The sequence below is a fragment of the Capricornis sumatraensis genome, chromosome 4 (assembly GCF_032405125.1).
Source record: "Capricornis sumatraensis isolate serow.1 chromosome 4, serow.2, whole genome shotgun sequence".
Lineage (NCBI taxonomy): Eukaryota > Metazoa > Chordata > Mammalia > Artiodactyla > Bovidae > Capricornis > Capricornis sumatraensis.
In genome coordinates, this window is record NC_091072.1 from 145,653,350 (window position 1) to 145,680,708 (window position 27,359).

The following is a 27,359-nucleotide window of genomic DNA, read 5'->3' on the forward strand; positions in this document are numbered from 1 at the left end:
TGAGACCAGACAAGTTGGGGCTGAGCTGTGGATTCAGGTCAGATGAGGGGAGAAGGTGCTGACACAGTGCACGGGGTGGGAGGTTAAGCCGAGGCCTTGGCAGCCCCCATGTGAGCACTGGGGAGATGAAGGTGGGCTGGCTGGATCGGGGTGTCTGGGGCAGCTTCTCTGACCTGCTGGGGGATCTCTCAGCCTTATCCAGCCACGAAGATGCTCTTGCTGAAGCCGTGTATGAGGAGCTCGATGACTTTGTGACTCGGAAAGAGGGTCTTCTTGGTAGTCCAGGTAGGTGTCTCTGTCTGCCTTCCTGGGACCTCTGGTTGTCACCACTTACTGGGTGTGCGGGTCTTCTCAGCATCCACAGACCCTGCATTTGCCCCAGGCTCATAGAGGCAGCTCTCCAAAGTGGCAAGATGGCCTCTCGAGCCTTGTGAGCCCCCAGCCTCCATTTACATGGCAGGAGCCAGGCTTGTCCCTTCCCAACCTTAACACAGGTCCCGTGGGTGTGGGGAGGGTCGTTCTGTGTGTTATGTGATATTTGTCTCCACATTAGGCTTCCTGTCAGATGACTCAGTGATTAAACTGCCGTATTACACCAGGGACGGTGAGGAGTACAGTGACTACAGATCTGCACCAGGTAAAGGAGGTGAACCCACCTTGGCTGGGCTTTGGAGAGGAGAGTTTCCCTCCTCATAGTGACGAGATGCAAGGGAAACAGTCTTCCTTTGACGGGCCAGAGGCATCCCTTGTGTCCAGATGGGATTCGTCCTTCTCCTTCTCTGGCTGTTCTGTGGTGTCTCACATTGGGGCTGGTCTCTCTGTGTCCAGAATCACAACAGGCACACAATGTTTTAAAAAATAACATCTGTAAAACACAATTTGTTGAAGTACTTTAGTAATGTTCAGTGGCATAAGAGTAGCTTTGTGATATGTAGTTTCCTTCAGGAAATCTTAAGATATATAAAATCATGTTTTGGTTTATGGGTACATCAAAATGAAACATGGTCTTAGAGAAAAAGTCTTTTAAATCAAGAAGTGACTGGTGCCTCTATTTAGCAATTCAGAAACTCTTGATCATAAGGGATCTTAGATATTTCCCAGACCAACCCACTTACTGTGGTTTCATCAGATCCCCTTGTCTCTCTTGGAACCCCCAGATCAGAGGACTGATGTCCCTGCTGAAAATTACGATGATGCTGAAGAAGTGTTAGTGCCTGGGGCTCCTCCTGCCTCTCAGAGGAGTGAGGAAAAAGTGTTCCCAGAGGAGAATGGGGCGAGATCCCCCCAGAAAGGTGAGTGGGGTCAGCTGATCTACTATTTTTCAATCTGGAAAGGGTGAATTTGTGCTCCTCAATGCCCAGCCTCCCTAGAGATTCAAAATATAGGTAATCTCATACATTTGATAGCATCATCTTGACCATATGCCATATTTAATGCCATTAGATTCCTTGTAAGGAGTGAGGAATCACGCTACTTTTGGCATTTATGTCTCCCTAATGTGACATAAACTTATCATTTTATATGTGATATACTTGCATTAAGATTTATAGGTTATGGAATTTCCTTGTAGTCCAGTGGTTAGGACTTTGTGCTTTTACTGCTAGGGCTTAGGTTCAACTCTGGTCAAGGAACTAAGATCCCACAAGCACTGTGTCATGGCCAAAAGAGAAATTTATTGATTAATTGAGCATATTTATAAAGAAAACTAAGTGCCAAATAATTGATGCTTTGGAACTGTGGTGTGGACTGCAAGGATATCAAACCAGTCAATCCTAATGGAAATCAGTTCTGAATATTCATTGGAATGACTGATGTTGAAGCTGAAGCTTCAATACTTTGGCCATCTGATGTGAAGAACTGACTCATTGGAAAAGAACCTGACACTGGAAAAGACTGAAGACAGGAAGAGAAGGGGATAACAGAGGACGAGATGGTTGGATAACATCACCAACTCGATGGAGCTCAGTTTGAGTAAGCTCCGGGAGTTGGTGATGGACAGGAAAGCCTGGAGTGCTGCGGTCCATTCCGTGGTAAAAAGTTAGCCACAAGTGAGTGGCTGAACTGAACTGATACATGAAAGGTAGAGATTTAAAAATATATATTGCAGTATTGAATTGGGTGAAACATTTTTATAATCTAAGATGAGCTCTGTTCATATGTTAACATTAACAAGTACAAAGTCTATGATACATGGTGACCTTAACATTAAGCCATGGTGGTGGATCATAGACTCTGCATTTGTGATCAGTTCGCTGGGCTGGAAGAAGCACAAGCTGAAATCAAGATTGCTGGGGGAAATATCGATAACCTCAGATATGCAGATGACACCACCCTTATGGTAGAAAGTGAAGAAGAACTAAAGAGCCTCTTGATGAAAGTGAAACAGGAGAGTGAAAAAGTTAGCTTAAAGCTTAACATTCAGAAAACTAAGATCATGGCATCCAGTCCCATCACTTCATGGGAAATAGATGGGGAAACAGTGGAAACAGTATCAGACTTTATTTTTTGGGGCTCCAAAAATCACCGCAGATGGTGATTGCAGCCATGAAATTAAAAGACCCTTACTCCTTTGGCTCAGACGATAAAGCATCTGCCTGCAATGCGGGAGACCTGGGTTTGATTCCTGGGTTGGGAAGATCCCCTGGAGAAGGAAATGGCAATCCACTCCAGCACTCTTGCCTGGAAAATCCCATGGACGGAGGAGCCTGATAGGCTATAGTCCATGGGGTCGCAAAGAGTCGGACATGACTGAGCGACTTCACTTTCTTTTCTTTCTTTCTTTACTTCTTGGAAGGAAACTTATGACCGACCTAGATAACACATTAAAAAGCAGAGACAGTACTTTGCCAATAAAGGTCCATCTAGTCAAGGCTATGGTTTTTCCAGTAGTCATGTATGGATGTGAGAGTTGGACTGTGAAGAAAGCTGAGCACCAAAGAACTGATGCTTTTGAACTATGGTGTTGGAGAAGACTCTTGAGAGTCCCTTGGACTGCAAGGAGATCCAGTCAGTCCATCCTAAAGGAGACCAGTCCTGGGTGTTCATTGGAAGGACTGATGCTGAGGCTGAAATTCCAATACTTTGGCCACCTCATGCGAAGAGTTGACTCATTGGAAAAGACCCTGATGCTGGGAGGGATTGGGGGCAGGAGGAGAAGGGGACAACCAAGGATGAGATGGCTGGATGGCATCACCGACTCGATGCACATGAGTTTGAGTGAACTCCGGGAGTTGGTGATGGACAGGGAGGCCTGGCGTGCTGCGATTCATGGGGTCACAAAGAGTCGGACATGACTGAGTGACTGAACTGAACTGAACTGAACCGAAGGTCTAATTTGCTCCAGTTATTTCAGTAGCCAGGAGAAGACACTCATTCACTATAAAAGAATATTTCTCCATTTGAGGGCCTGTGCAGTTTCTGGGGAGGGGTCATCTGTGGCTGTACCTGTGATACTATTTGTGAACATTTGGGATCAGAGGTCAAGTCAACTAAGAGCAGACTTGGGTTGTGAGTGAGGAATTCAGATTTTTTCCTGTCTCCAGTTTCCCTTTTATAGTGAATTTGCATCTATCACCTGTGAAAGGAGAACATTTAAATTCCTTTTTATGATTCTTACTGTTGTTGAGCATCTCCTTGGTATTGTGTAGCCTGGAAGCAGGTCTTCCCAGAGCTCCTGTGTGAGCACAGCCTCAGCTCCTGTGATGCAGGATTTCCAAAGGAGCTGAGGCCCCAGAAACCACATAAACTGGATCTGAGAGGACAGCTGGGATCTATCCTCACTGTAACTGATGTGAAATAGCCTGAGCCTCCTGCCCACACCTGGGTCCCAGGGGTGCTTTGTCATCACCACTTGCTTGACTCCCTTCCACTGTAGGGCTCTGTCCTGTCCCCATGTCTCAGTTCTAATCAAACTTCTCTTTACTATTTCAGGCTCTTCTCTGAACTTCTCCAGAGAGGTGGCTGATCCTGGGGAAGGAGAAGAGAGCCCCTGGCTGCTCCAGGGGAAGAAAGGGGACCCTGGGTATGATGACGTTGAGCTAAGTGCCTTGGGAACACCTCCAGTAACTTTCCCATGATCTTGTATTAAACATGAGATGAAGACTCAGATATTCTAATTGCTTGTATTTCAGTAGAGTAGTGCTGACCTGTAACTGTTTTATATGGAAATTGCTCAAAATGAAATATTCTGAATAAAGTAACTTTTTGCTGTGTTGGTAATTTAGCAAGTTCCACGTCAAATGCTTTTAGAGGATTGGTCCTCAAACACCATTTTCCTTACAGAAAATGCAAGATGAGTGAGCTGACCTGCTCTCTCACCTGTCTTAGAGGCTAATGAGAGCATGATTTTACCCTGGATCACAAATGCTCCAGGTCACTCTTATTTAGAAAAGGATGTAAACTTGGTCCACATTCACACACTCCTTCCTAACAAGATGAACTCATGGAAAAAAACCCAATCCTGAACTTTCCTGGATGCTCTCCCTGAGATGGCGCATCACCTGTTTGTAACCTGTTCTTGGGCACAAGACTGGGTGTGAGTTTCAAAGTGGAAGGTTGGCTGGTAGGAGAGAATGGATACAACTTTCCTTATCCTGCCTAAATGTTCACAGGCCAGTTCAAAATCTAACTGTACACAGCCACATCTTCCTTTTTCCTCTCTCATTTATTCCTTAAGTGGATACAGACGCCTCTTTGCTCTTCTCCCTCATCTAGTTGATTATCCAGTCTTTACAAATCCTTCCTTTCCTCTCCATCCCTTCCTACTATTTCTTCAGGATGCTGCTATTTCTCGTCTCTCCAAGGATCTCTCCTTCTAAGTGAATTATATATCTTCAAGTTGATGGAGGGCAAATTGATGCTCACCCACACCCTGTATTCAGGTGGGGCAAGGGGGCAGAAGTGGAGGCCTAGGCAGAGGGGATCCAGAAGAATGGATGTAGACAGAAAGATCAGGAACAGTTGGCTATTTATGTTTCAGAGATGTGGATATAACTGATCTTTTAGAGGAAGAATTTCAGACCAATGGGATTCTTTGAAAACATCTATTTTCAGATGTTTCAAGATTGTTTCAAGGTTGCTTTAATCTGTTTACTACTGAAAATGTAATTGTGATCCTGCCATGATTCCTCAGGGTAGAGAGAACTGTCATGTAGGAGTGACCAAGTAAAGATTACATTTACACACACCCCAACCCTCCCACCCCCACTCCTACCAACACCAATTCCATTGTGGACATCATGGAGAAGCTGCTGAACTAATATAAAACCTGAGAGTGCTGGGCTGTTTGTGAGCTGGACCTATTACTTGGTTGATGACTCTGGAAGGTTTCCAGAGCTCCAAACTACACTTATGTTTGCAGGTTCATAGTTCTAGGCTGTGCTTGGGGATGGGAAGATGCCCAGGGCTTCTCCCAGGGCAGCTTACATGGCTATTCACCATTGGGAAGTAGCGAAATAAATGACTAATGATGAAGTGAAGCATACACACCAAGAAACTCAGGGAACTCCAAGAAAACACAGATAAACTATTAAACAAATTCAGGAAGAAAACATATGAACAAAATAAGATTGAAAAATATTTGTCATCATCATTATTATTGTTTTTAATTTTTGGTTGTACTGGGTCTTTGTTGCTGCACATGGGCTTTCTCTAGTTTCAGCAGGCAGGCACTACTCTTCTTTGTGGACAGCAGGCTTCTCTTACTGTGGAGGACAGGCTGTAGGCACCCAGGCTTCAGGGCTTGCAGCAGGCCACCTCCTATTTGTGGTTTGTGGGTCCTAGAGCTTGGGCTCAGTAATTATTGAGCTAGGATGAGTTATTCTGCAGAATAAACTCAGTTGTTTTTTTTTTTACAGAGATAGAAATCCCCCCAAAAAGGAAGTAAACAAGAAGTTTGCTGATGGTTTAGTAGTTAGGATTCGATGCATTTACTGCTGTGGTCTGGATTCAGTCCTGGTAAGGAACTGAGATCCCTCAAGCTTTGCAGTGAGGCAAACAGAATGACAGAAGGAACCATAGAGAAAAATGAACCAAACATAAATTCAGTTGGTTAAGGTTCAGTTCAGTTCAGTTCAGTCCAGTGGCTCAGTCGTGTCTGACTCTTTGCAACCCCATGGACTGCAGCACACCAGGCTTCCCTGTCCTTCACCAACTCCCAGAGTTTACTCTAACTCATGTTCATTCAGTCGGTGATGCCATCCAACCATTTCATCTTCTGTCATCCCCTTTTCCTCCAGCCCTCAATCTTTCCCAGCATCAGGGCCTTTTCCAATGAGTCAGTTCTTTGCATTAGGTGGTTAAAGTATTGGAGTTTCAGCCTCAGCATCAGTCCTTCCAGTGAATATTCAGGACTGATTTCCTTGAGGATTGACTGGTTGGATCAGTTGCTTAAGACTACAATGACTGAAATGCAGCAAAATGAAAAATGCTACCTAGAGCATCAACAACAGCAGAAGACCCTGTAACTTAAAAGGCAGGACTATCGAGGTTATCTAGCCAGGGGACAAAGAAGAAAATTACTGGACAGGTGTGAAAGAACCAGGGTGAACTATGGCGTAACATTCACAGAAACAACCCGCACATTATTGGAGTCTTGGAAGGAGAAAAGGAGAAAGGGACAGAGATTGTACTTAAAGAAACAATACCAGATAAGTCCCAAATCTGATGACATTTAGACATCCAAGCTCATGTAGCTAGTAGGTCACTCCTCAGAGTTCATTCAAAATGATCATCCCCAATACACATTGCTTGTAATCAAGAAAAAGAGAGAATTTTATAAGCAGCAAGAGAAAAGTAATGCTCACAAAAAAGAAATTCCCTTAAAAATATTAGTGGACTTTGTAGAAGAAACCTGACAGGCCAAGAGAGAAAGGGATGATATATTCAAACTTATGAAAAAAAAAAAAAAGCCTACCAACCAAGAATACGTTTTCTCAGGAAGGTTGTTTTTCATAAATGAAGATGAAATAAACACTTTCCCAATTGCAGGAATTCACCAACAGTAGGCTTGGCTTACAAGATTGCTGAGGGGAGTTCTTCAAACTAAATGAAGGATGCTAATTTTTATATGAAAGAAGTGAAAATATATAACAGACTTGTAAATGTAAATATTGAATCAAATTCAGCACACTCTAACACTGTAGTATGGTAGTGTGCTAACCAGTTAGCTCTAGTCTAAAGGAAGTATTAAAACAGCTATAGAGAAAAATATTTTGTTAGTGGATATACAACATAAGAAGAGGTAAATTCTGACATCAAAAGCAAAAAGTGTAGAAGAGGATAAAAAGGGAGAGCTTTTGTATGTCATGGAAATTAATTTGTTATCAGTGTGGTATATATATACTGTTTTCTCTGTAAGATGTTTTATGTGAGCCATGTGGCAACAAAAGTGTAAAAACCTATGGTAGATTCACAAAAAGTAAAGAGAAGGGAATCAAAGTGCAACATTATCCAAAATTATCAGTTCACAATTCTAACGGTTGTGTAGAACAGTTGAGCTGTCCTGGTCTCCACATCATCTTTCAAGATTAGCCCCAGAGGACTCTCCTTTGCAAAGAGAAAGACTAATTAAGCTGTTTGTTATTTTAAGCCAAAGAACTCTTTCGACACCTCCTCTCCTTTCTTATATCATGTAGATGGTGTAACTGTACATTTTTAATCCCCAATTTTCTTTCTGTGATATTGCTGTGTGATTTTAATTTAAAAACTGTCAATGATAAATCGTATGAATGAATATCCTGTTTCCTCAGTTGCGTTTGATTAAGACTTAGTAAGAATCCACATGTTAGTATGTTGTGGTTTATCTCATGTATCTTTAGAGATAGAGATTTGTGGTGTTAGTTGTGATGTATTTGTTGGTGATAAACTGCTTGCTTTTGAAAATCAAATTTTGCCTTGCTAATTGCTGAAAACATTTGCCTTTAAAGCAAAAAATTAGCTAAATGATGTTCTCAGAAACATTTCTTTATATTTAAGACAATTTGTCTTCAACATTTAATACAATGCCACTCAGCCATTCAATAAATATTAGCTGAGCATCTGCTAAGTTATAGAGAGGGGAGATACAGAGCTTATACACAGGCACAGGCCTCACTCCAGTCCTGGGCCCTGGCAGGCCTCAGAAGATGCCTGCAGACTGCAGGAACCTTGGTTAGCATGTGCAGATTGGGAAGAATTTGATGAAAAGGAAAAGAGAATCTGTTCACAGAGTCTTTGATATTAAAGGAGGAACACATTTTGCTGTATTTCCAGTGCTCTGAGGCTGATCTGCAGGCAGGACTCAGCTGCACCAAAGGTCCACATGCGATAGCAATCACTCAGGCTCTGAACTCTGAGTGCCACCCCAGAGGCACTAACCTTAGGTCTCAGTGGTTTAAGAATCACCACCCACAAGAGCTCAATAGCTCTGCAGTTGGTAATTACATCAGCTCTGAGCCGAGGTGGGTTAATCATGAAGTTAATGAAGCATGTTCTTCAGAGCCTCTCCTTGCTCCAGCCCCTTCCAAGTCCCAAGAGGGGCCCTAGGGCTGTGGTTGAAACAGAGAGGACTCTATGATCCTTGCCCCTCACCGTGTCTTCTGCCTGCCTTTTGCCTGTGGAAAACTGTAGTCAAAGAATACGTTTAATTGGAGAAGCAAGAAACGTGGAAACAAACGAAAACATTCAGAGGAGACTAAATAATAATAATGTAGTCATTAAGCACAGTAAGGACCTTTAGTTCTTTCTCAAGGGTTATGGATGATATTCTGAGCCATGTCCTGGGAGCTTCTTATAGATACAGAACACCAGGTGGAGCAGTGACTACATGATGAGCACACTGTACCCAGGACTTGAGCACCCACAGTTCTGAGAACTGACTGCAAAGACATGGGAACAAGTACACCAAAGCACTAAAGATCAGCTGTATCTAAAACAACCAGTGGATGTTTTGGATGGCATTACCAGCTTGATGGACATGAGTATGAGCAAGCTCTGGGAGTTGGTGATGGACAGGAAAGCCTGATGTGCTGCAGCCCATGGGGTCGCAAAGAGTCGGACTCGACTGAGCAACTGAACTGAACTGAAAACAACCAAGATGATGCTAATCAGACCACTGATGACCAATTAGAAGATGCCTATTAGAGATGACTGCGCTGTTTCTGCATATAACCTCCCCCCACCCCAGCTCTGTCTATAGAAGCTCTCACCCTCTTCTTGTCATGGGGTGGGCGGAGTCGGCCCTTGTACAAATGTCCACCAGCCTCCCCGCCAGTTGCTGGCATCTGAAATAAAACGAACTTTCCTTTCCACCAACCTGGCCTGTATACTGGCTTTTGAGCGGTTAGCAGCTGGACCCCTCACATATACTTTTCAGTTACATGGTCACAAGGAGATAGGTTTTGAACGTGCCATTTTCTTCAGTTGAGGAAAAAAAAATTCAACAAAATTATTTCTTACCCAAAAGTGAAGAATTTAATTCACTACATGGAGAACTAAATCCAGGAATCAGATTTGTTCCGGAAATCAAGAAGAAACAGAAGCGGTTTGGAAAGTACATGCTGCTTTTTCACTAGTACAGGATTGGTGGAATGTAAAAATAAGATCAAAGATGATGAACTGACTAACTCAGAGCAAAGGAGAGCTGTTTCAGGATGAAGGTCAAGATGCTCAGAGACAAAAGTGGGGAAATGGAAGCACAACAGTCAGCACAGACTGATGTAAAGGGAAGAGGGGCTGCGCCAGCTGTGGACGCTCTTAAACAGAAGTTTAGATCTAGTTGTTGGTCAGTCAGTTGGTGTCTAGGAATCAACCAAGCCCCTAAGAGGAAGCAAGGTGAGACCTGAGGGAGCAGCTTGGGGTGAAGATACAGAAGGAAGAGGAGATCCAGGAAAGGACCTGCTTCACGGGACAGATTCTGTCTTCCTTTCAAGTCTTCAGAATAGGCTCTGATCTGAGGCTGGAACAACTGACTCCCAAGTCTCAGAAGGAACACACACGTGCACAAACACATTCATCACCAACCTGCAAACGTGCTGTGGGCAGTGAGGCTCCACAGGCTCACACGTGTACCACGTAGAACATGCAGCTTCTGGGGCAGGAAAGAGAGAAACTAGAGAGTTGCATGGGGTTTCCATGCCTCTGCTCAGAAGTGACACAGGTGGCAACACCCACGTTTCATTGGCCAGAATGAGTCACTGGGACATAGAAAAACAGCTATTTGATGATATTACTATTGATGCCACATCCTTGGTAGCAATGCTGTTAGTTTTTTTTCTTGCCTTGGTGAAGTTTCTGAGGTACAATTTTGTGCAGAAATTAAATGTCATTAGACCGTCCCCAGAATGGGATATGAAGGACTTCTGTATCTGGTTCCTTCGTCTGGTGTGTCTCTGGCTCCTTTCTCCACTTCTGTCTGTGCTGAGTCGGAGTGGTCAGATTCGTGTCTCCCCTGCCCCCACCACCCTCCCCACTCAGCATCACTAACTGCAGGGTGATTTTCAGCATTTGTTTATGCATTCATTTCTTTATTTATCCACTACTTCTTAAGCTCTCTCTATGTGTCTTTACTTGACTTTAAAGAGATATTGAAGAGTAACACACAATATTTCCTCTCAAAAAGCCCCCACTTTAGAGACAGTGAGCAAGGTTTTACACATTAAATAAACACAGCAGTAATTTTGAGCTGGAGGAATTAGAAAGAGTTCATAGACGTGACAACTCTGTGCTTTTAAAAACAAGAAAAGATTTATGAATTTTCTTTCTGTAATGGGCTTAAAAATGTGTCCTCTAGAATTGAAATATACATAAATGTAATATTCTCTATTTTTATCACTGATTTCATCTTGTGCACTAGCAAGGGATGTTTGTGTGGATTCAAAGTTCCATAAAGTTAACACAGACTCTCCCATTTAAAATTTATGCCTCAACTTAGTTCGGGTTCATGGTAATTACTGTCTTGTCATTTCTAGTTCAAGTTCGCTGCTGAGACTGGTTTTCCTCTATTTCAGGAGGCGTCTTCTTGTCTCTCTGGGTGTCTGATGTTGCACTATGGAGGAATGAATGAGGCCAATTCAGTGCCACACTCTTTGTTCAGTGTTTCTGGTTGTAGACTGTAAAGGGCTGAACAGAGATAACGGGCTGCACCTCAGCCAGCTCATGACCTTGCTCTTTCCTTCATGCTCCTGTGATGAAGTGGTCTTTGGTAAAGGAGTCTTTACTATCTTGGTCCCATTTATGCAAGGAACACAGATGGTGAAGGTGGTCTCCAATGCTTTGGTGTAACAACTCAGTTAATAATTTTCCTTTAGAGTTGTATACCTCTTTTTATTTTCAGATTTTATTTTATTATTATTATTTTTACTTTATAATATTGCATTGGGTTTGCCTCTTTTTTAAAAATATAAATGTATTTATTTTAATTGGAGGTTAATTACTTAGCAATATTGTATAGGTTTTGTGAAACATCAACATGAATCTGCCACAAGTATACACGTGTTCCCCATCCTGAACCCTCCTCCCTCCTCCCTCCCCGTAACGTTTTGGGAGAATGGCATTGAAACATGTATACCTCTTTTTAAATTTAAAAATACTTTGTATTTTAGTCTGTCTGATTGGTCCTGAGGAAATGTTCCTCAAGCAAGCAGGTTTAATTATTAACTTTCCTAGCAAAGAGATTACTGAACCTCTGACCACCATTTTCTCATGGATTTGGGAATAATAATGCTACATGTTGTATTGCTTTAGAATCCATAAGGACAGATAGTTAGCCTAAGTAAAAGAACAAGATTCTTTCTGCTCTTTACTTCTGTACTTCTAATTCAACATGGAAGATGTCTAAATTTTTTTACAACAAAATTTCTTCCTGTTACAGTTGTGTGTGGTTTGAATTGAAAATATGCCAGATGATAAATACATAAACATCCTGACCGCTCAGCCGTATCTGATTAACACAGAACAGGAGGCTTCATGGTCCTCACCTGTCAGTGTGCTGTGGTTTGTCTTCTTTATCTCCAGATAGAGAGAGAAATTTGCAGCGTTTATGCATGTTTAGAGCTGCCTCTCTCAGCACTGCTCTTGTACTGGGGCTAGGTTATTTCTACTTATTGCAATTTACTGCATTCATTGTAGAAAGGTGTTGAAGTGAACCACATATAGCTCATACCATTAAACAGTATGGAAATATCATTCAAACGAATGATGCAGCTTGCACTGTGCTGTTACATCCTCACAGCAAGTTAAATTATTTCTCAAAAGATTTCTTTTGATTGAAATGATTTGTGTAAAATACCAGGCTGCCATTCATTCATTCAGGTATACAAGAGACATCATTACGATTTTTAGTTAGCCAAGCATTGGGGATGTGGAGGTGAATTAGACACAAAATGTTTTACCAAGTACATTCGAGTTTATAAAGTAAAATGATTAAGTAAACAACTTAATTCACAAAAGCTCACCAATGGTAAGGTCGAGGTTCTTGAGCAGTTACATGGGACACAGAGAGAAGGAGTGACGTGTGGAAGACTCACAACTCTGATTGGCACCAATGACCATCACAGCCTGTGGCTCCTGGGAGAGCTCTGACAGTCTCGGTCAAGGCTCCAGGTAACAGAATGGAATTCCTGGTCTAGAGTCCTGGGATTCCTGGGATGAGATGGTGGAGATGCCCTAACACTGCTTCCCTACTACTACGTGTGTGTGTGTGTGTGTGTGTGTGTGTGTGTGTGTGTGTGTGTGTGTGTGTTAGTCGCTCAGCTGTGACCAACTCATTGTGACTCCATGGACTGTGGCCCCTCCAGGCTCCTCTGTCCATGGGATTTCCCAGGAAAGAATACCGAAGTGGGTTGTCTTTTCCTTCTCCAGAGAATCTTCCTGACCCAGGGATTGAACTCAGATCTGCTGCATTGCAGGCAGATTCTTTATCATCTGAGCCATCAGGAAAGCGGGTTAACAGTAGTACATAATACTACTACTGTGTGCTACTGCTATTGCCTCGAAAGTTCCGTGGACAGAGGAACCTGGCATGGGTTCTCATTCATGGGCCACGAATGAGCACATCAGCATCAGCGCATGTACTACTGTTTACTAGTGTTGTAATATCACATGCTAATGCCAACTCACTTAATCCGCACCAAAATCACTCATCTTTGTGGGATCATAACCCTCCTTTTACTAACCAGAGAGTGTAAGAACCCTGTTGAAGGCCCACACTTGGCATGTGGCTAAACTGTGAGTCAAGACCAGGCGGTCTGGGTTCCGAGCCTGTTTTCGTGACCCCTGTACTGCACTCTCTCATGTTCATTGTGGACACAGCTGGGTTAGTGTCCTCCCTAAAACTTTCCTCCTTCAAATCTTTGATGAGATTGGATACTGAGATTCCTTTCTGTGTCAGAAAGATGTAGCTTCATCCACGGGGGAGTCGGTCCATGTTGACCCTGCACCCCCAGCTCTGGGGCAGAGGGTGCTGTGGGGACAGGCTGCCAGCCCTGAGTTTGCCATTCCTTACAGCTCATCCCTTTCTGTAAACTGTCTGGAGACCTGTGACATCTCCATCCCAAGTTGAGACCATGTGTACCTGGTTCACTAAACACATCCCTGTGTCATCCTGTGGGAGGGATACTGGACCCCAGGAAGCATGTCCTGTGTTCTAGGTGTCTGTCTGGTGGTTTCTGGTGATGGTGTGGAGTCCATACCTGGGTAAGGAATGATGACTCTGGGCCCAGAGGGAGTAGAGCATCAATTCCAAGTGACTGAGCAGATCCCGGTCTTACTTCAACAACTGAGTTTAAATTTTGATTTTGATATTTATAATCACTTTTTATGATTAATCTGTTAAAGGTCCAGATATAGAAGGAGATGGGGTCAGGTACAGTCATGGGGCTTGAGAGTGAGAGGACCAGAGGACAAGAAAGTGATTCTTGCATCAATAATGGGTAAATATTAGCCTATTTAGAGGAAGAAAATCATGTGTTCAACTGTCTTTTCTCCCAAGTCTCAATAGGAAGGACAGGAATGGAGGGACAGAGAAGTTGTGTCTGCTGACTGGGATGAGGGGTCCCTCTGGTGGGGCATGTGGCAGGGCTGTGGACTAACCTGCAGCTGCCCTCAGTGTTGGCCCTACTGAGACCTTAAGGGGGGCCGTGGGTGGCTCTTGAAGCTGTCTCTGAGCTCCAGTGGGGACTCTGGGGCCTGTATGTCACAGATGCTTCCTTCCACATCTGTGCTGAAAAGACGGAGTCAGGGTGAGGGGGCCTCAGGGTGGGCTTATGTGGACCACAGGGCTGCATCATGGGAATCTTGAGCCTGAGGGGGCATGAGGAAAGGGGGCAGCACATTAGTGACCTTGAATTTCGATGGGGGAGCTCTCTCTTGCATCCCTTATGGCCCTTCTCAGTCTCTCTATTCATCCCTGGGGTACCTTCTGGGGGAGCATCTGGGAGCTTCTCTGATGAGTGGAAACAGAACAAGGCAGCAATGGCTACACTGGGCACCATCCCTTCTGCTTGGATCTGTCCCCTCAACCCACCTGGGCTTCCATTCTTGCCTCCACCTTTCTTCTTAAATACAGAACAGAGGAGGTGGGTTCATTGGTGGTTTCAGGTAGCATGAACCCCTTTCTCTTCTCTGCTTCACTCACCCCTTCTTTGCCCCGCGCCTGCAGCTATCGTGTAGCAGACTTTCTATTTCCCCATCTCTCTGAAGCTGTTCCCTTAAATTATATTTTGCGTCTTCTTTAGTTATGGTTTTATAATACAAATGTATCCTGATTCTTATCAAACCATACCCTCAGCATATAAAGGGGGCACGTGAGGTTTAGAAATCTTTAGTCTTTCTAAAGTAGAATTTTCTTGTTTTCATTGTTTTGTCACTTAGTCGTGCCCAACTCATTTCGACACGGTGGACTGTAGCTGGCCAGGCCATTCTGTCCACGGAATTCTCCAGGCAAGAATACTGGAGTGGGTTGCCATTTCCTTCTCCAGGGGATCTTCCCGACCCAGGGATTGAATCCACGTCTCTTGCTATGTGGGCGGATTCTTTACTGCTGAGCCATCAGTGAAGAACCATGTTTTCTTCTGAGGATCACTTCTCCTATTTTGGTGGGCTAGAGTTGAATGATGACTCCTACTTTCTCTTTGTTTCCTTTAATGGCAATCTCTTTCTCTCTGTCAGCATCATTTAGTGACTAGCTGAAAGAGATACTTCACATAAAATGAAATGCAATAAAGGGAAAGGGATTTAACACGTCTGAATGTCCCTATAGGGAACCCGCCTGCCAGTGCAGGAGAAGCAGATTGGATCCTTGAGTCAGAAAGATCCCTTTAGAAGGAAATGGCAACCCCCTCCAGTATTCTTGCCTGAGAAATCCACTGGACAGAGGAGGCTGGCGAGCTACAGTCCATGGGTTGCAAAGAGTCAGACACGACTCAGCATGCAGGCATTTGCTCCAGGACCCAGTCTCCAGATCACTCTGAGAAGGGGGAAAACCCTGCAATCTCATTCTCCCAACTTGATGGGTCTCACTTCATGCCTTCACAGTCACCTGTGAATTCCTGTACTCCTGGTCCTCATTTTTTGCTGACCTGATAAATACACTCATATTTCAAGGTGTGCTTCTCAAAAACATTTATATGCATATATACACCTACCTATGCATATATTGATTTTCAATTTATAATAATTCACTGAACTGATAATTTATGCTTTGGGCACTTTTTTGTATGTATGTTATACATCAAATTAAAAGCTAAAAAACTAAAAACTAAAGAAAAAAAAATACTTCTTGTAGTTCTCTGCTTCCACCCTGAGCTCAGTACGGGGGAAGATCAACACTTGATTCTACAAAAGTTAATCTGCACAGGTCAACAGACTCCACACCAAGACCCTGTGAGATCTCATAGTCTTCAGATATTGACCAGGGTGATCAGGGGAGAGAAAGGCACTCATAATTTCTGATGAACCATTTCTACCCTAGTCCCAGCAGTGGGACCCAGCTCTTAGGACTACGGAAGCAGGAGGTCAAAGGACCGTGTTGCTCATATAAGGAGATGTGGAAGATTCAGAAGCTCATTGGTGTCTGAGCTTCAGAAAGTGGCAGATGCAGCCTCCGATAGTGCCTGAAATGGTGAGAGGTGTCGCTATTGGCTCTCAGGAGGGAGGGTCTAAGGGGTGGTCTATATAGACCCCGGTCGGCACCCTGACACTCCTCACAGGCTGATCCTGCAGCTGGGACTGTGACTTTGAGGACGTGGGGTCAGGATGGCTCTGGGCAGACGCCTCTCCCTGCGGGGACTCTGTTTCCTCCTCCTCGGCACCGTGGCGGGTGGTCATGGTAAGAGCTGCCCCTCTGTCCTGGGTCCACAGCAGGCAGGTGTCTGGAGTTCTGGCGCTGAGCCTCAGTGTTTCTGACCAAAAAAGAACCATGCTGATGTGAATACTGGTCCCTCTCCTATAGGGGGGTCCATTGGTCATAGTGGCAGATTTTACAGAGCAGTGAGGTTTTGTCTGGACAGAGCTGGGTCAGCCTGGGTCCCTCCACTGTCTCCCTTGTTCTCAGGGAGCTTCTAGGAGTCCCAGTGGCCCCCAGTGTGTCCAGCGACTGTGCTCAGCTGGGACTCAGAGCTGTTCCCACACGCTCCACGTGCCTGGAGTGTGAGCACTGCCCCTGGGTCCCCGTGTTTCCTGTGTCTTCGCTCCTGTAGGCTCTGTGATTTTGTGTGTATATGTGTGTGTATGTGCACAGGTGAGGAGTGTGTGAGGGTGTGTGTGTGTGAGGGTGTATGTGGGTGTGAAGAGTGTATGTGTTTGTGGAGTGTGTGAGGAGTGCGCAAGTGATGTATTAAGGTGTGTGAGGAGTATGTGTGGGTGAGTGAGGGTGAGTGAGGCTGAGTGAGGAGTGTGTGAGGAGTGTGTGAGTGTGTGTGAGCCTGTGTGTGTGTTGGGGGAGTGTGTGAGCCTCTGTGTGTGTGTGTGTGTGTGTGTGTGTGTGTGTGTGTGAGGGGAGGTGGAGCCTGTCTGTGTGAGAGGAACAGAGCTGCTGAGCAGGGACCGAGTCCGTTGGTCTGTGAAGCACACAGGGTGTTCACAGGGGTGGGTGTCACGGCCGCTGCATGTAACTGGATCAGAGATAATCGTGCACCTGCCTGCCTCTCTCTGGCTCCTCTGCCCCACCTCTCGGGCTCCCCTCTGCTTGTTGCCATGTCTGCCCAGCACTGGGCTCTGTGAGAGGCTCTGTCTGCTGGCCTCACCTGTTCTCACCAGGTGTCCATTAGGGAGCAGAGAAGCCCACATCCAGGAGAGGGGCCCTCTTGTCTGTTCAGTTCAGTTCAGTCACTCACTGGTGTCTGACTCTGTGATCCCATGGACTGCAGGACGCCAGGCCTCCCTGTCCATCACCAACTCCCGGAGTCAACCCAAACTCATGTCCATTGAGTCGGTGACGCCATCCAACCATCTCATTCTCTGTCGTCCCCTTCTCCTCCCATCTTCTCTCTTTCCCAGCTTCAGGGTCTTTTCAGAGGTGTCAGCTCTTCACTTCAGGTGGCCAAAGTATTGGAGTTTCAGCTTCCACATCAGTCCTTCCAATGAACGAATTATCCCTCTGTAAAAATCAGTTGACGTGCAGCCCCATGTGTATAAGTTCCCAAGTCCCTGCCCCGGTCCCTGTGACTCATTTCCTGACGTGCTGGGGGCCTGGGACAGTCCTGTCCCCTCCCAGGATCTGCTGTGATTCTGTAGGGAGCCCTTTCTCCATGCCCTCTCCTGTCCCTCCCTGGAGCTGCTTTCCCCTGAGTGAGGGTAGAGAATGTCACCAATCCTTCCTCATGGTCTGCAGGGTTTCTTTGGACAAATCTGCTGATCTCCTTATTGGAGTCCTCTTGGTTGACAGAACTTTTTTCTTCCCTTTAGACTTTTAGAATTTTCCCTTTCTTTTTGGATTTGAACACTTTACTCTGTAGGTCTTGGAGAAGGTTGTTTTGGATTGAAATTTTGGGGTGACTTATTAGCTTCTTGAACTCAGATGTCCAGATCTTTCCCCAGGTTTGGAAATTCACAGCCTGTCTGTCTTTCTGTTTTAATTATTTACTTTTGGCTGTGCTAGGTCTCCTTGCTGCCCGCGGGCTTTCTCTAGCTGCGGTGAGCAGGGGCTGCTCCTCACTGCAGTGCACAGGCTTCTCACTGCAGGGGCTTCTCTTGGTGCAGAGCACAGGCTCTGGGTGCGCACGTTTCAGCAGCTGGGGCACGCTGGCGTAGCTGCTCTGCGGCATGTGGAGTCTTCGTGGACCAGGTATTGAACCCATGTCCCCTGCACTGGCAGGTGGATTTTTAACCACTACACCACCAGGGAAGTCCTCAACCCTTAATTCTTTTCTCCTTCACTTCTTCTGCCATGACTCCAGTCCTTACATTGTTTCTCTTTATGGTGTCCCCTGGCTTTCTATATTCCTTTCATTGTCTTTTGGCTCCTTGATTTGGATGCTTTCAACTAATCTTTCTTCTAACACATTGATTCTTTTGTCTTTTTCTTTCCCTTGGTCAAGTCTGTTGTTGAATCTCTGTGTTGAATTCTTCAGTTTACTCATTGTATTGTGCATGTTAAGTCGCCTCAGTCATGTCTGACTCTTTGTGACCCTATGGACTGTAGCCCACCAGGTTCCTCTGTCCGTAGCATTCTCCTGGCAAGAATACTGAAGTGGGTTGCCACACACTCCTCCAAGGGATCTTCCAGACCCAGAAATCGAACCCGAGTCTCTTACACTTCCTGCACTTGCAGACAGGTTCTTTACCACTAGCACCACCTGGGAAGCCCATTCATATATTATTCAGCTTCAAAATGTCTGGTAAGAATTGAAGAAGTGAAAGTCACTCAGTCATGTTTGACTCTTTGCACAAAGTCCATGGAATTCTCCAGGCCTTACTGGAATGGGTAGTCTTTCCCTTCTCCAGGGGGTGTTCCCAACCCAAGGAACCCGGGTCTCCAGCATTGCAGACTGATTCTTTACCAGCTGAGCCACAAGAGAAGAAAAAGAGAAGACTGGGGTGGGGAGCCTATTCTTTCTCCAGCAGATATTCCTGATGCAGGAATTGAACCGGGGTCTCCTGCATTGTAGGTGGATTCTTAACCAACTGAGCCATCAGAGAATCACAAAATATCTGGTTAGTTCTTTTTTTCAAGAAATCGAGTCTTCTGATGCTGGGACAGATTGAAGGTGGGAGGAGAAGGGGATGGCAGACGATGAGATGCTTGCATGACATCACTGACTGAATGGATATGAGTCTGAGTAAACTCCAGGAGTTGGTGATGGACAGGGAGGCCGGGCGTACTGTAGTCCATGGGGTCTCAATGAATCAGATATGCCTGAGTGACTAAGTGAACTGAACACTGGTAATGTCTCCATCTATGATGTTCCTACTAATGAACTCCTTTTTATATGCAGAAACCAGAGTCATCTTATGACTTAATCGCTAAAGTGACATCTGATCACCATTGTCAAATTCCATTTGTTAGATGCGTGTTACAGGTACATTGGAGTGTGGAATTACACAAAGACATGAACACCAGATGGCAGGAGTAACCAGGGCATTTTAGGGCCTGTTACCCCAGCCCTCTGTTCCTAGGCTGGGTGAGAGTCTTCCTATGGACAGGGAAGGAGAGGGAGGATTCCTCCCTGGTTCCCGGGCCATGAGCTGCAACTGAGATGGAGATGTTGGGCCCTAGTAGCCTTGGGCACATCTCCATGGAGGGCAGCATCCAGACTCTCTGAAGGCCTGTCCTCGGTGGTGTCCCTGGAGCTGGTTCTACAGGCGCCTGAGAAATACTTGGTGCCTCCCTTCCTGCTCCGTGTTCAGTGATGGCACATTGGGGGCTTAGAGTTGGCCACGCTGGGAATGTTTATACCACAGAGGTCAGGAAATACTATATCCCATGCACTGTTTTGCTCCCCAGAGAGCTAATGTTTTAAATATTGTACCACTCTAAGTCTCCTAAAATCTTTCCTGTCATGTGTCTCTTTTGCAGCTCTGGAGCTGAGGCTGAAGGATGGAGCCCACCGCTGTGAGGGGAGAGTGGAAGTGAAGCACCTGGGAGAATGGGGCACAGTGGTTCATCTGGACTGGAGCTTGAAGGATGCATCTGTAGTGTGCAGACAGCTGGGGTGTGGAGCTGCCGTTGGTATTCCTCAAGAGGCTTATTTTGGGCCAGGACTTGGCCCCATTTGGCTTTTGTATGCTTTGTGTGAAGGGACAGAGTCAACTGTCAGTGACTGTAGGCATTCTAATATTAAAGACTATCGTAATGATAGCTATTCCCACAACTGGGATGCTGGAGTAGTCTGTTCAGGTAAGTCCTGAATGGTCTGCGTGGGGATCTCTAGCAGGAAAAGCCTCTGTCTTATTACAGGAATGACACAAGATTACGGATAGAGCCTTTAGAACATGCTTGGGTGAAGGGTCTTTGTGATGTGTCACAGGAGGCAGAGGTGAGGTCAAAAGTTTCATACAGATTCAGCTTCTGGGTTCGACCTCTGTGACACAGTCTCAGCATGGTTATTGTTCTGTTTTCTTTGACATAATGGTCAGTAGGATGTGGCTACATTGTTGGCGGGGCGGGGGGTGTCATAGGAGAGTTGTAGGCAACAAGGTTTATTATCCTCATTGGTCCTAAAAGTCAGAGTCACCACACTCCATCAGGTTTGTATGTGGTTGATGTGCCAATAGAACAGGATCAACCAAGCAATGGTGACCCCAAAAGGGCATGTGAAGACCCATGGACAAGTGACCATACCCGAAGGCATGGTGCAGTTACACAGGAAAAGGTGTGAGAGAAATTCAGGTGCATTTAAATGTCCCTAGGTCACAGTCAGAGGAGGCCAGAAGCAGGACTTGTGGCAGGGAAAATCTCATCACACTGATCTACCTGATGAATCAAGTTGGGAGCTCACACCACATTTGCAGGGATGTTGAGGGAGCAGGAAAATACAGTCTTGAAGTTTACAACACAGCAGCTGAAGTGCATCATGTATTAGAGGCAGTGAAGCTAGGAGTTCCTGGGGTTCTCAAGGCAAGAATACTGAAGTGGTTTGCCTTTCCTTCTCCAGTGGACCATGTCTTGTCAGAACTCTCCACTAAGACCTGTCTGTCTTGGGTGGCCCTACATGGCATGGCTCATAGTTTCATTGAGTTAGACAAGGCTGTGGTCCATGAACTGTGAACTTCCAAATGTTCAAGCTGGATTTAGAAAGAACAGAGGAACCAGAGGTCAAATTGCCAACATCCATTCGATCATTGAAAATGCAAGAGAGTTCCAGAAAAACATCTACTTCTACTTTATTGACTATGCCAAAGCCTTTAACTATGTAGATCACAACAAACTGGAAACTTCAAGAGATGGGAATACCAGACCACCTGACCTTCATCCTGAGTAATCTGTATGTAGGTCAAGAAGCAACAGTTAGAACTGGACATGGAACAAAAGACTGGTTCCAAATCGGGGAAGGAGTACGTCAAGGCTGCATATTGTCACCCTGCTTATTTAACTTCTATCAATGGCACCCCACTCCAGTACTCCTGCCTGGAAAATGCCATGGATGGAGGAGCCTGGAAGGCTGCAGTCCATGGGTTCACTGAGGGTCGGACATGACTGAGTCACTTCACTTTCACTTTTCACTTTCATGCATTGGAGAAGGAAATGGCAACCCACCTCAGTGTTCTTGCCTGGAGTATCCCAGGGACGGGGGAGCCTGGTGGGCTGCTGTCTATGGGGTCACACAGAGTTGGACACGACTGAAGTGCCTTAGCAGCAGTAGCAGCAGCATGCAGAGTACATCATGAGAAATGTTGGACTGGATGAAGCACAAGGTGGAATCAAGATTGTAGGGAGAAATATCAATAACCTCAGACGCAGATTAAATCACACTTATGGCTGAAAGATGCTTACTCCTTGGAAGAAAAGTTATGAGCAACCTAGATAGCATATTAAAAAGGAGAGATATTACTTTGCCAACTAAGGTCCGTCTAGTCAAGGCTATGGTTTTTCCTGTGGTCATGTATGGATGTGAGGGTTGGACTGTGAAGAAGGCTGAGCGCTGAAGAATTGATGCTTTTGAACTGTGGTGTTGGAGAAGACTCTTGAGAGTCCCTTGGACTGCAAGGAGATCCAACCAGTCCATTCTGAAGGAGATCAACCCTGGGATTTCTTTGGAAGGAATGATGCTAAAGCTGAAACTCCAGTACTTTGGCCACCTCATGCGAAGAGTTGACTCATTGGAAAAGACTTGGATGCTGGGAGGGATTGGGGACAGGAGGAGAAGGGAACGACAGAGTATGAGATGGCTGGATGGCATCACTGACTCGCTGGACTCGAGTCTGAATGAACTCCGGGAGTTGGTGATGGACAGGGTGGCCTGGCATGCTGTGATTCATGGGGTCACAGAGTCGGACACGACTGAGTGACTGAACTGAACTGAACTGAACTAATATTTAAACCCTGATTGTGGTTTGTACTCCCTAACTACCATTGCTCTAACTTAGACTCTCACATTTTTATAAACGGTTCCAGTTTCCTTCTATTTCTCTCTCTTTTTTTAAAATATAAATTTATTTATTTTAATTGGAGGTTAATTACTTTACAATATTGTATTGGTTTTGCCACACATCAACATGAATCCACCACAGGTATACACGTGTTTCTCTTTTTGTCACTAGTTTTCCTCCTCCTGGTCTGTTTTTTTTTTTTTTTTCCTGTATTTTCAGACAGATTTTAATGATGTGAAGATAAGTCCAAGTGGTGGTGATGTAGCAGAAATGAGATTAGAATAGCATGTGTTTTCATTATCTGAATCAGAACTCTTGGAGTTTCTTCTGCTCAACCTTAGGAGTCAGGTATGGATGAGAAATTCCGGCCTCAGTAGTGGATTGTTGGAAGTGAAGTACCGTGTTTAGGAGAAATCTAGAGTGGAAACAATGACCAGAGGAGAATGTAGAGAAGCTTGTTGAAATAATGAGGAGATTTCATGGAGTTCAGGTGGAAGGTCTGGGAGGGAAGACACAAATTGTGAAGGACTGTGGTGCAAGCGTTCCAAGTTGCTTCAGCCCTGTCCTACTCTTTGTGACCCCATGGACCCCATGGATTCTCCAGGCATGAATACTGGAGTGGGTTGCCATTTCTTTCTCTAGGGGATTTTCCTCACCCAGGGATCAAACCTGGGTCTCCCACATTGCAGGCAGAGTCTTGATTATCTTCTGAGCCACCAGGGACTACAGTACTGAAGTGCAGAACGGTGAGGGGATGAAGCTGCAAGGACTGCAGGAGGGGAGGGTTGGAAAGATGCAGTCAACTCATACATTCACCACAGCCTCTGTGTTACACTTCCTTCCTGCCCTCATTCTTTCCCTCCCTCTCTTCCTTTATCTTGTTATGGGAGTCATTTCTGAGTTCTGTGGAAGTGTTAGCATTTGGAGGTTGCAGTTTTCTTAGTGGATTCTGTTTATCTAATAAACATACGATTACTCATATTTTTCTCTTTTTTTGTATCAGATTTTGGTGAGTTGTATTTCACAAGTAATTTGTCTTCAAGGACTTGGTCCATTTTACAAAAAGTTTTTCAAATTAGAGTAACACCGTTTCATATCTTATATCTTTAGATGTTGGCAAGATCTAAGTAGCACTGATTCATATCTCGTATCTATAGATGTTGGGAAGATCTATAATGATATTCCTCCTTTTGTTACTGGTTTTGTTAATTTGTGTTCCCTCTTTTTTCTTAATTGGTTTCCTAGAAGATTATCTGTGTTAATGTTCTTTTTAAGAGAATCACTAGGGCTTCCCCGGTGACTCAGTGGGTAAAGCATCTGCCTCCAATGTGGGAGACCTGGGTTCGATCCCTGAGTCAGGAAGATCCCCTGGAGAAGGAAATGGCAACCCACTCCAGTACTCTTGCCTGGAAAATCCCATGGACTGAGAAGCCTGGTAGGCTACAAGTCAATGGGGTCGCAAAGAGTCGGACAGGACTGAGCAACTTTCCCTTCCCTAAGAGAATCACTAATGGACTGTATTGATTTTCTTGATGGTGTATTTGCTTTCTTCTTAATTGATTTCTATGCTCAGTTTTCATTCCTCTTTTTCAGTTATGATTGTGGTTCTTTTGTAGATTCTTGAGGTGGAGTCTTGGATCATTTCATTCTGTTTCTATTTTTATTCTAATGTAATCATCAAGGAAGCATCAAGGTTCTAAATTTTCCTCTAAGCATCACTTTATTTTTAACCCACCAGTTTCAATACTATATAATTTCTTTTGTATTTTATTATCATAAAATGTTTCTTTTTCTCTGAATTCTTTCTCTTATATTGTGACTTTGTATGATATTAATTTAGATATCACATACAGTTTTCTCTGATTTGTATTTGCATGGTATGTAATTTTTACCTCTTTAGTATGTTTCTGTGTTTATATTTAAACAGATATAAGTTTGTAGACAGTATATTGTTCTGTCTTATTTTATCTGGTCTGATTATCTTGTTTTCTATTTGGAGTACTTAAATTATTCACATTTAAAAGAGTTCCAGAAAAAACATCTATTTCTGCTTTATGGACTATGCCAAAGCCTTTGACTGTGTGGATCACAATAAACTGTGGAAAATTCTGAAAAAGGTGGGAATACCAGACCACCGACCTGCCTCTTGGGAAATCTGTATGCAGGCCAGGAAGCAAAAGTTAGAACTGGACATGGAACAACAGACTGGTTCCAAATAGGAAAAGGAGTATGTCAAGGCTGTATATTGTCACCCTGCTTATTTAACTTATATACAAAGTGCATCATGAGAAACGCTGGGCTGGATGAAGCACAAGCTGGAATCAAGATTGCCGGGAGAAATATCAATAACCTCAGATATGCAGATAACACCACCCTTATGGCAGAAAGTGAAGCAGAACTAAAAAGCCTCTTGATGAAAGTAAAAGAGGAGAGTGAAAAAGTTGTCTTAAAGCTCAACATTCAGAAAATGAAGATCATGGCATCCGGTCACATCACTCCATGGGAAATAGATGGAGAAACAGTGGAAACAGTGTCAGACTTTACTTTTTTGGGCTCCAAAATCACTGCAGATGGTGAATGCAGCCATGAAATTAAAAGATGCTTACTCCTTGGAAGAAAAGTTATGAGCAACCTAGATAGCATATTCAAAAGCAAGGACATTACTTTGCGACTAAGGTCCGTCTAGTCAAGGCTATGGTTTTTCCAGTGGACTGTGAAGAAGGCTGAGCACCGAAGAATTGATGCTTTTGAGCTGTGGTGTTGGAGAAGACTTTGAGAGTCCCTTGGACTGCAAGGAGATCCAACCAGTCCATTCTGAAGGAGATCAACCCTGGGATCTCTTTGGAGGGAATGATGCTAAAGCTGAAACTCTAGTACTTTAGCCACCTTATGCGAAGAGTTGACTCATTGGAAAAGACTTTGATGCTGGGAGGGGTTGGGGGCAGAAGAAGGGGACAACAGAGGATGAGATGGCTGGATGGCATCACCGACATGATGGACGCAACTCTGAGTGAACTTCAGGGGTTGGTGATGGACAGGGAGGCCTGGTGTGCTGTGATTCATGGGGTCGCAAAGAGTCTGACACGACTGAGCGACTGAACTGAACTCAATGTAATTATTGACATAATTGGGTTTAACTGTACTTGCCTGCTATTTGTCAGAGAAGGCAATGGCAACCCATTCCAGTAGTCTTGCCTGGAAAATCCCATGGACGGAGGAGCCTGGTAGGCTGCAGTCCATGGATAGCTAAGAGTCAGACACCACTGAGCAAATTCACTTTCACTTTTCACTTTTATGCATTGGAGAAGGAAATGGCAACCCACTCCAGTGTTCTTGCCTTGAGAATTCCAGGGACGGGGGAGCCTGGTGGGCTGCTGTCTATGGGGTCGCACAGAGTTGGACACGACTGAGGTGACTTAGCAGCAGTAGCAGCATCAGCTGCTATATGTTATATCTTTGTTCTTATTTTAATCTTTGAGTATATTTTACCATTTTAATTTAAATACTGTATTGGTTTATTAATGGTGTCAGTTTTTTAGGTGATTATAACATTTAATTTTTTTAATTTTTAAAGTAATTTAATTTTTTGCTGGCTGGGTCTTCACTGCTGCATGGGCTTTTCTCTAGTTGTGGAGATCAGAGGCTCCTCTCTAGCTCCATCATGAGGTTCTCATTGCAGTGGCCTCTCTTGCTGTGGAGCACAGGCTCTATGGGGCACAAGCTTCAGTAGGCGTGGCCCCTGGGCTCTGGAGCACAGGCTCACTAGTTGTGGTGCACGGGCTTAGTGGCTCTGTGGTATGTGGGATTTTCCTAGACCACGGATTGAACCCACGTCTCCTGCACTGTCAGGGGAGTCTTCACCACTGACCCATCGGGAAAGCCCAATGTTGAATTATTAATCTTCAATTACGTTTACCTTGAAATATGATGTCACTACATGCAATGTCAGTCAGTATACTCTTCTTCCACTTCCCTGTTCTTGTCTTTGGTGCTATCATTGTCATACATTCTATTTATAGATTTATTATGAATCTTATAGTTTGCTGCTAATATATTTGCCTTAAATCTTATAACAGAGAATCAACATTTAGCACAGTCTCTATAGCTTTGAGAGGATCCATGTTTTCATCTCCCTTTAGCTTGAAGAACTTCCTGAGGCAGTTTTGCGTAGTGTGTCTGGTGGCCTCCAATTCTATCATTTCTCATTTACCTGAAACCATTTTAATTTTCATTCAGTTTTGAAAAGTATTTTCTTGTGTGATTCAATTTTAGGGTAACAAATGCCCAATCCCAATACTTTAAATATGCTCTTACATTGTCATCTGACTTTCACTGCCTCCAACAAAAAGTCAGTAAATAATAGTTATCCTTTTGTTCCGTATATATAATGTGTCAAACTTCCTTGGCTGCTCTTAACATATTTTTGTTTGTTTGTTTACCAATTAATTTCAGTAAACACATTGTCAAGTTTTCTGAGAATGGTTTCATTATCTTGTTTGGGGTTTGTTTAGCTTTTTGGATCCATGGGTTCACAGTTTTCAACAACTTTGGGAAAATGTCATTTATCACTTCTTAATATTTTTTTACACATCCCTTATTCTGAATCTCCAAATACACATATTTTATATATTTTAATATTATTCCACATGCCATTGAGTTTCCATTCATATTTTTCTGCCGTTTTACTCTCTTTGGTTTAATTTAGTTAGTCTCTACTGCTGTGTTTTACTTCCCAATTCTTTTATTCTGGAATGTCTAGTCTCTTGTGTAATTAGTCCAAATAATTGTTCATTCCAATACTATATTGTTCAGTTTCAGAAGTCTCATTTGTTTATTTTTCCTAGTTTTTCTCCCTG

The 27,359-nt window shown here is 44.2% G+C and overlaps 2 protein-coding genes across 2 annotated transcripts in view; both read left to right on the plus strand.

The window, feature by feature from the left end:
• The window catches only part of LOC138078775 (scavenger receptor cysteine-rich type 1 protein M130), a 122,471-nt gene extending 118,395 nt beyond the window's left edge, over positions 1–4,076 (plus strand). The window contains exons 25-29 of the mRNA XM_068971521.1: positions 193–285; positions 554–573; positions 610–637; positions 1,152–1,292; positions 3,931–4,076. Coding sequence (XP_068827622.1) covers positions 193–285; positions 554–573; positions 610–637; positions 1,152–1,292; positions 3,931–4,076 — 428 coding nt within the window. The remainder of the gene's footprint in view (positions 1–192; positions 286–553; positions 574–609; positions 638–1,151; positions 1,293–3,930) is intronic.
• A 12,154-nt stretch (positions 4,077–16,230) lies between these two features.
• The window catches only part of LOC138077653 (antigen WC1.1), a 51,239-nt gene continuing 40,110 nt past the window's right edge, over positions 16,231–27,359 (plus strand). The window contains exons 1-2 of the mRNA XM_068969760.1: positions 16,231–16,303; positions 19,991–20,311. Coding sequence (XP_068825861.1) covers positions 16,231–16,303; positions 19,991–20,311 — 394 coding nt within the window. The remainder of the gene's footprint in view (positions 16,304–19,990; positions 20,312–27,359) is intronic.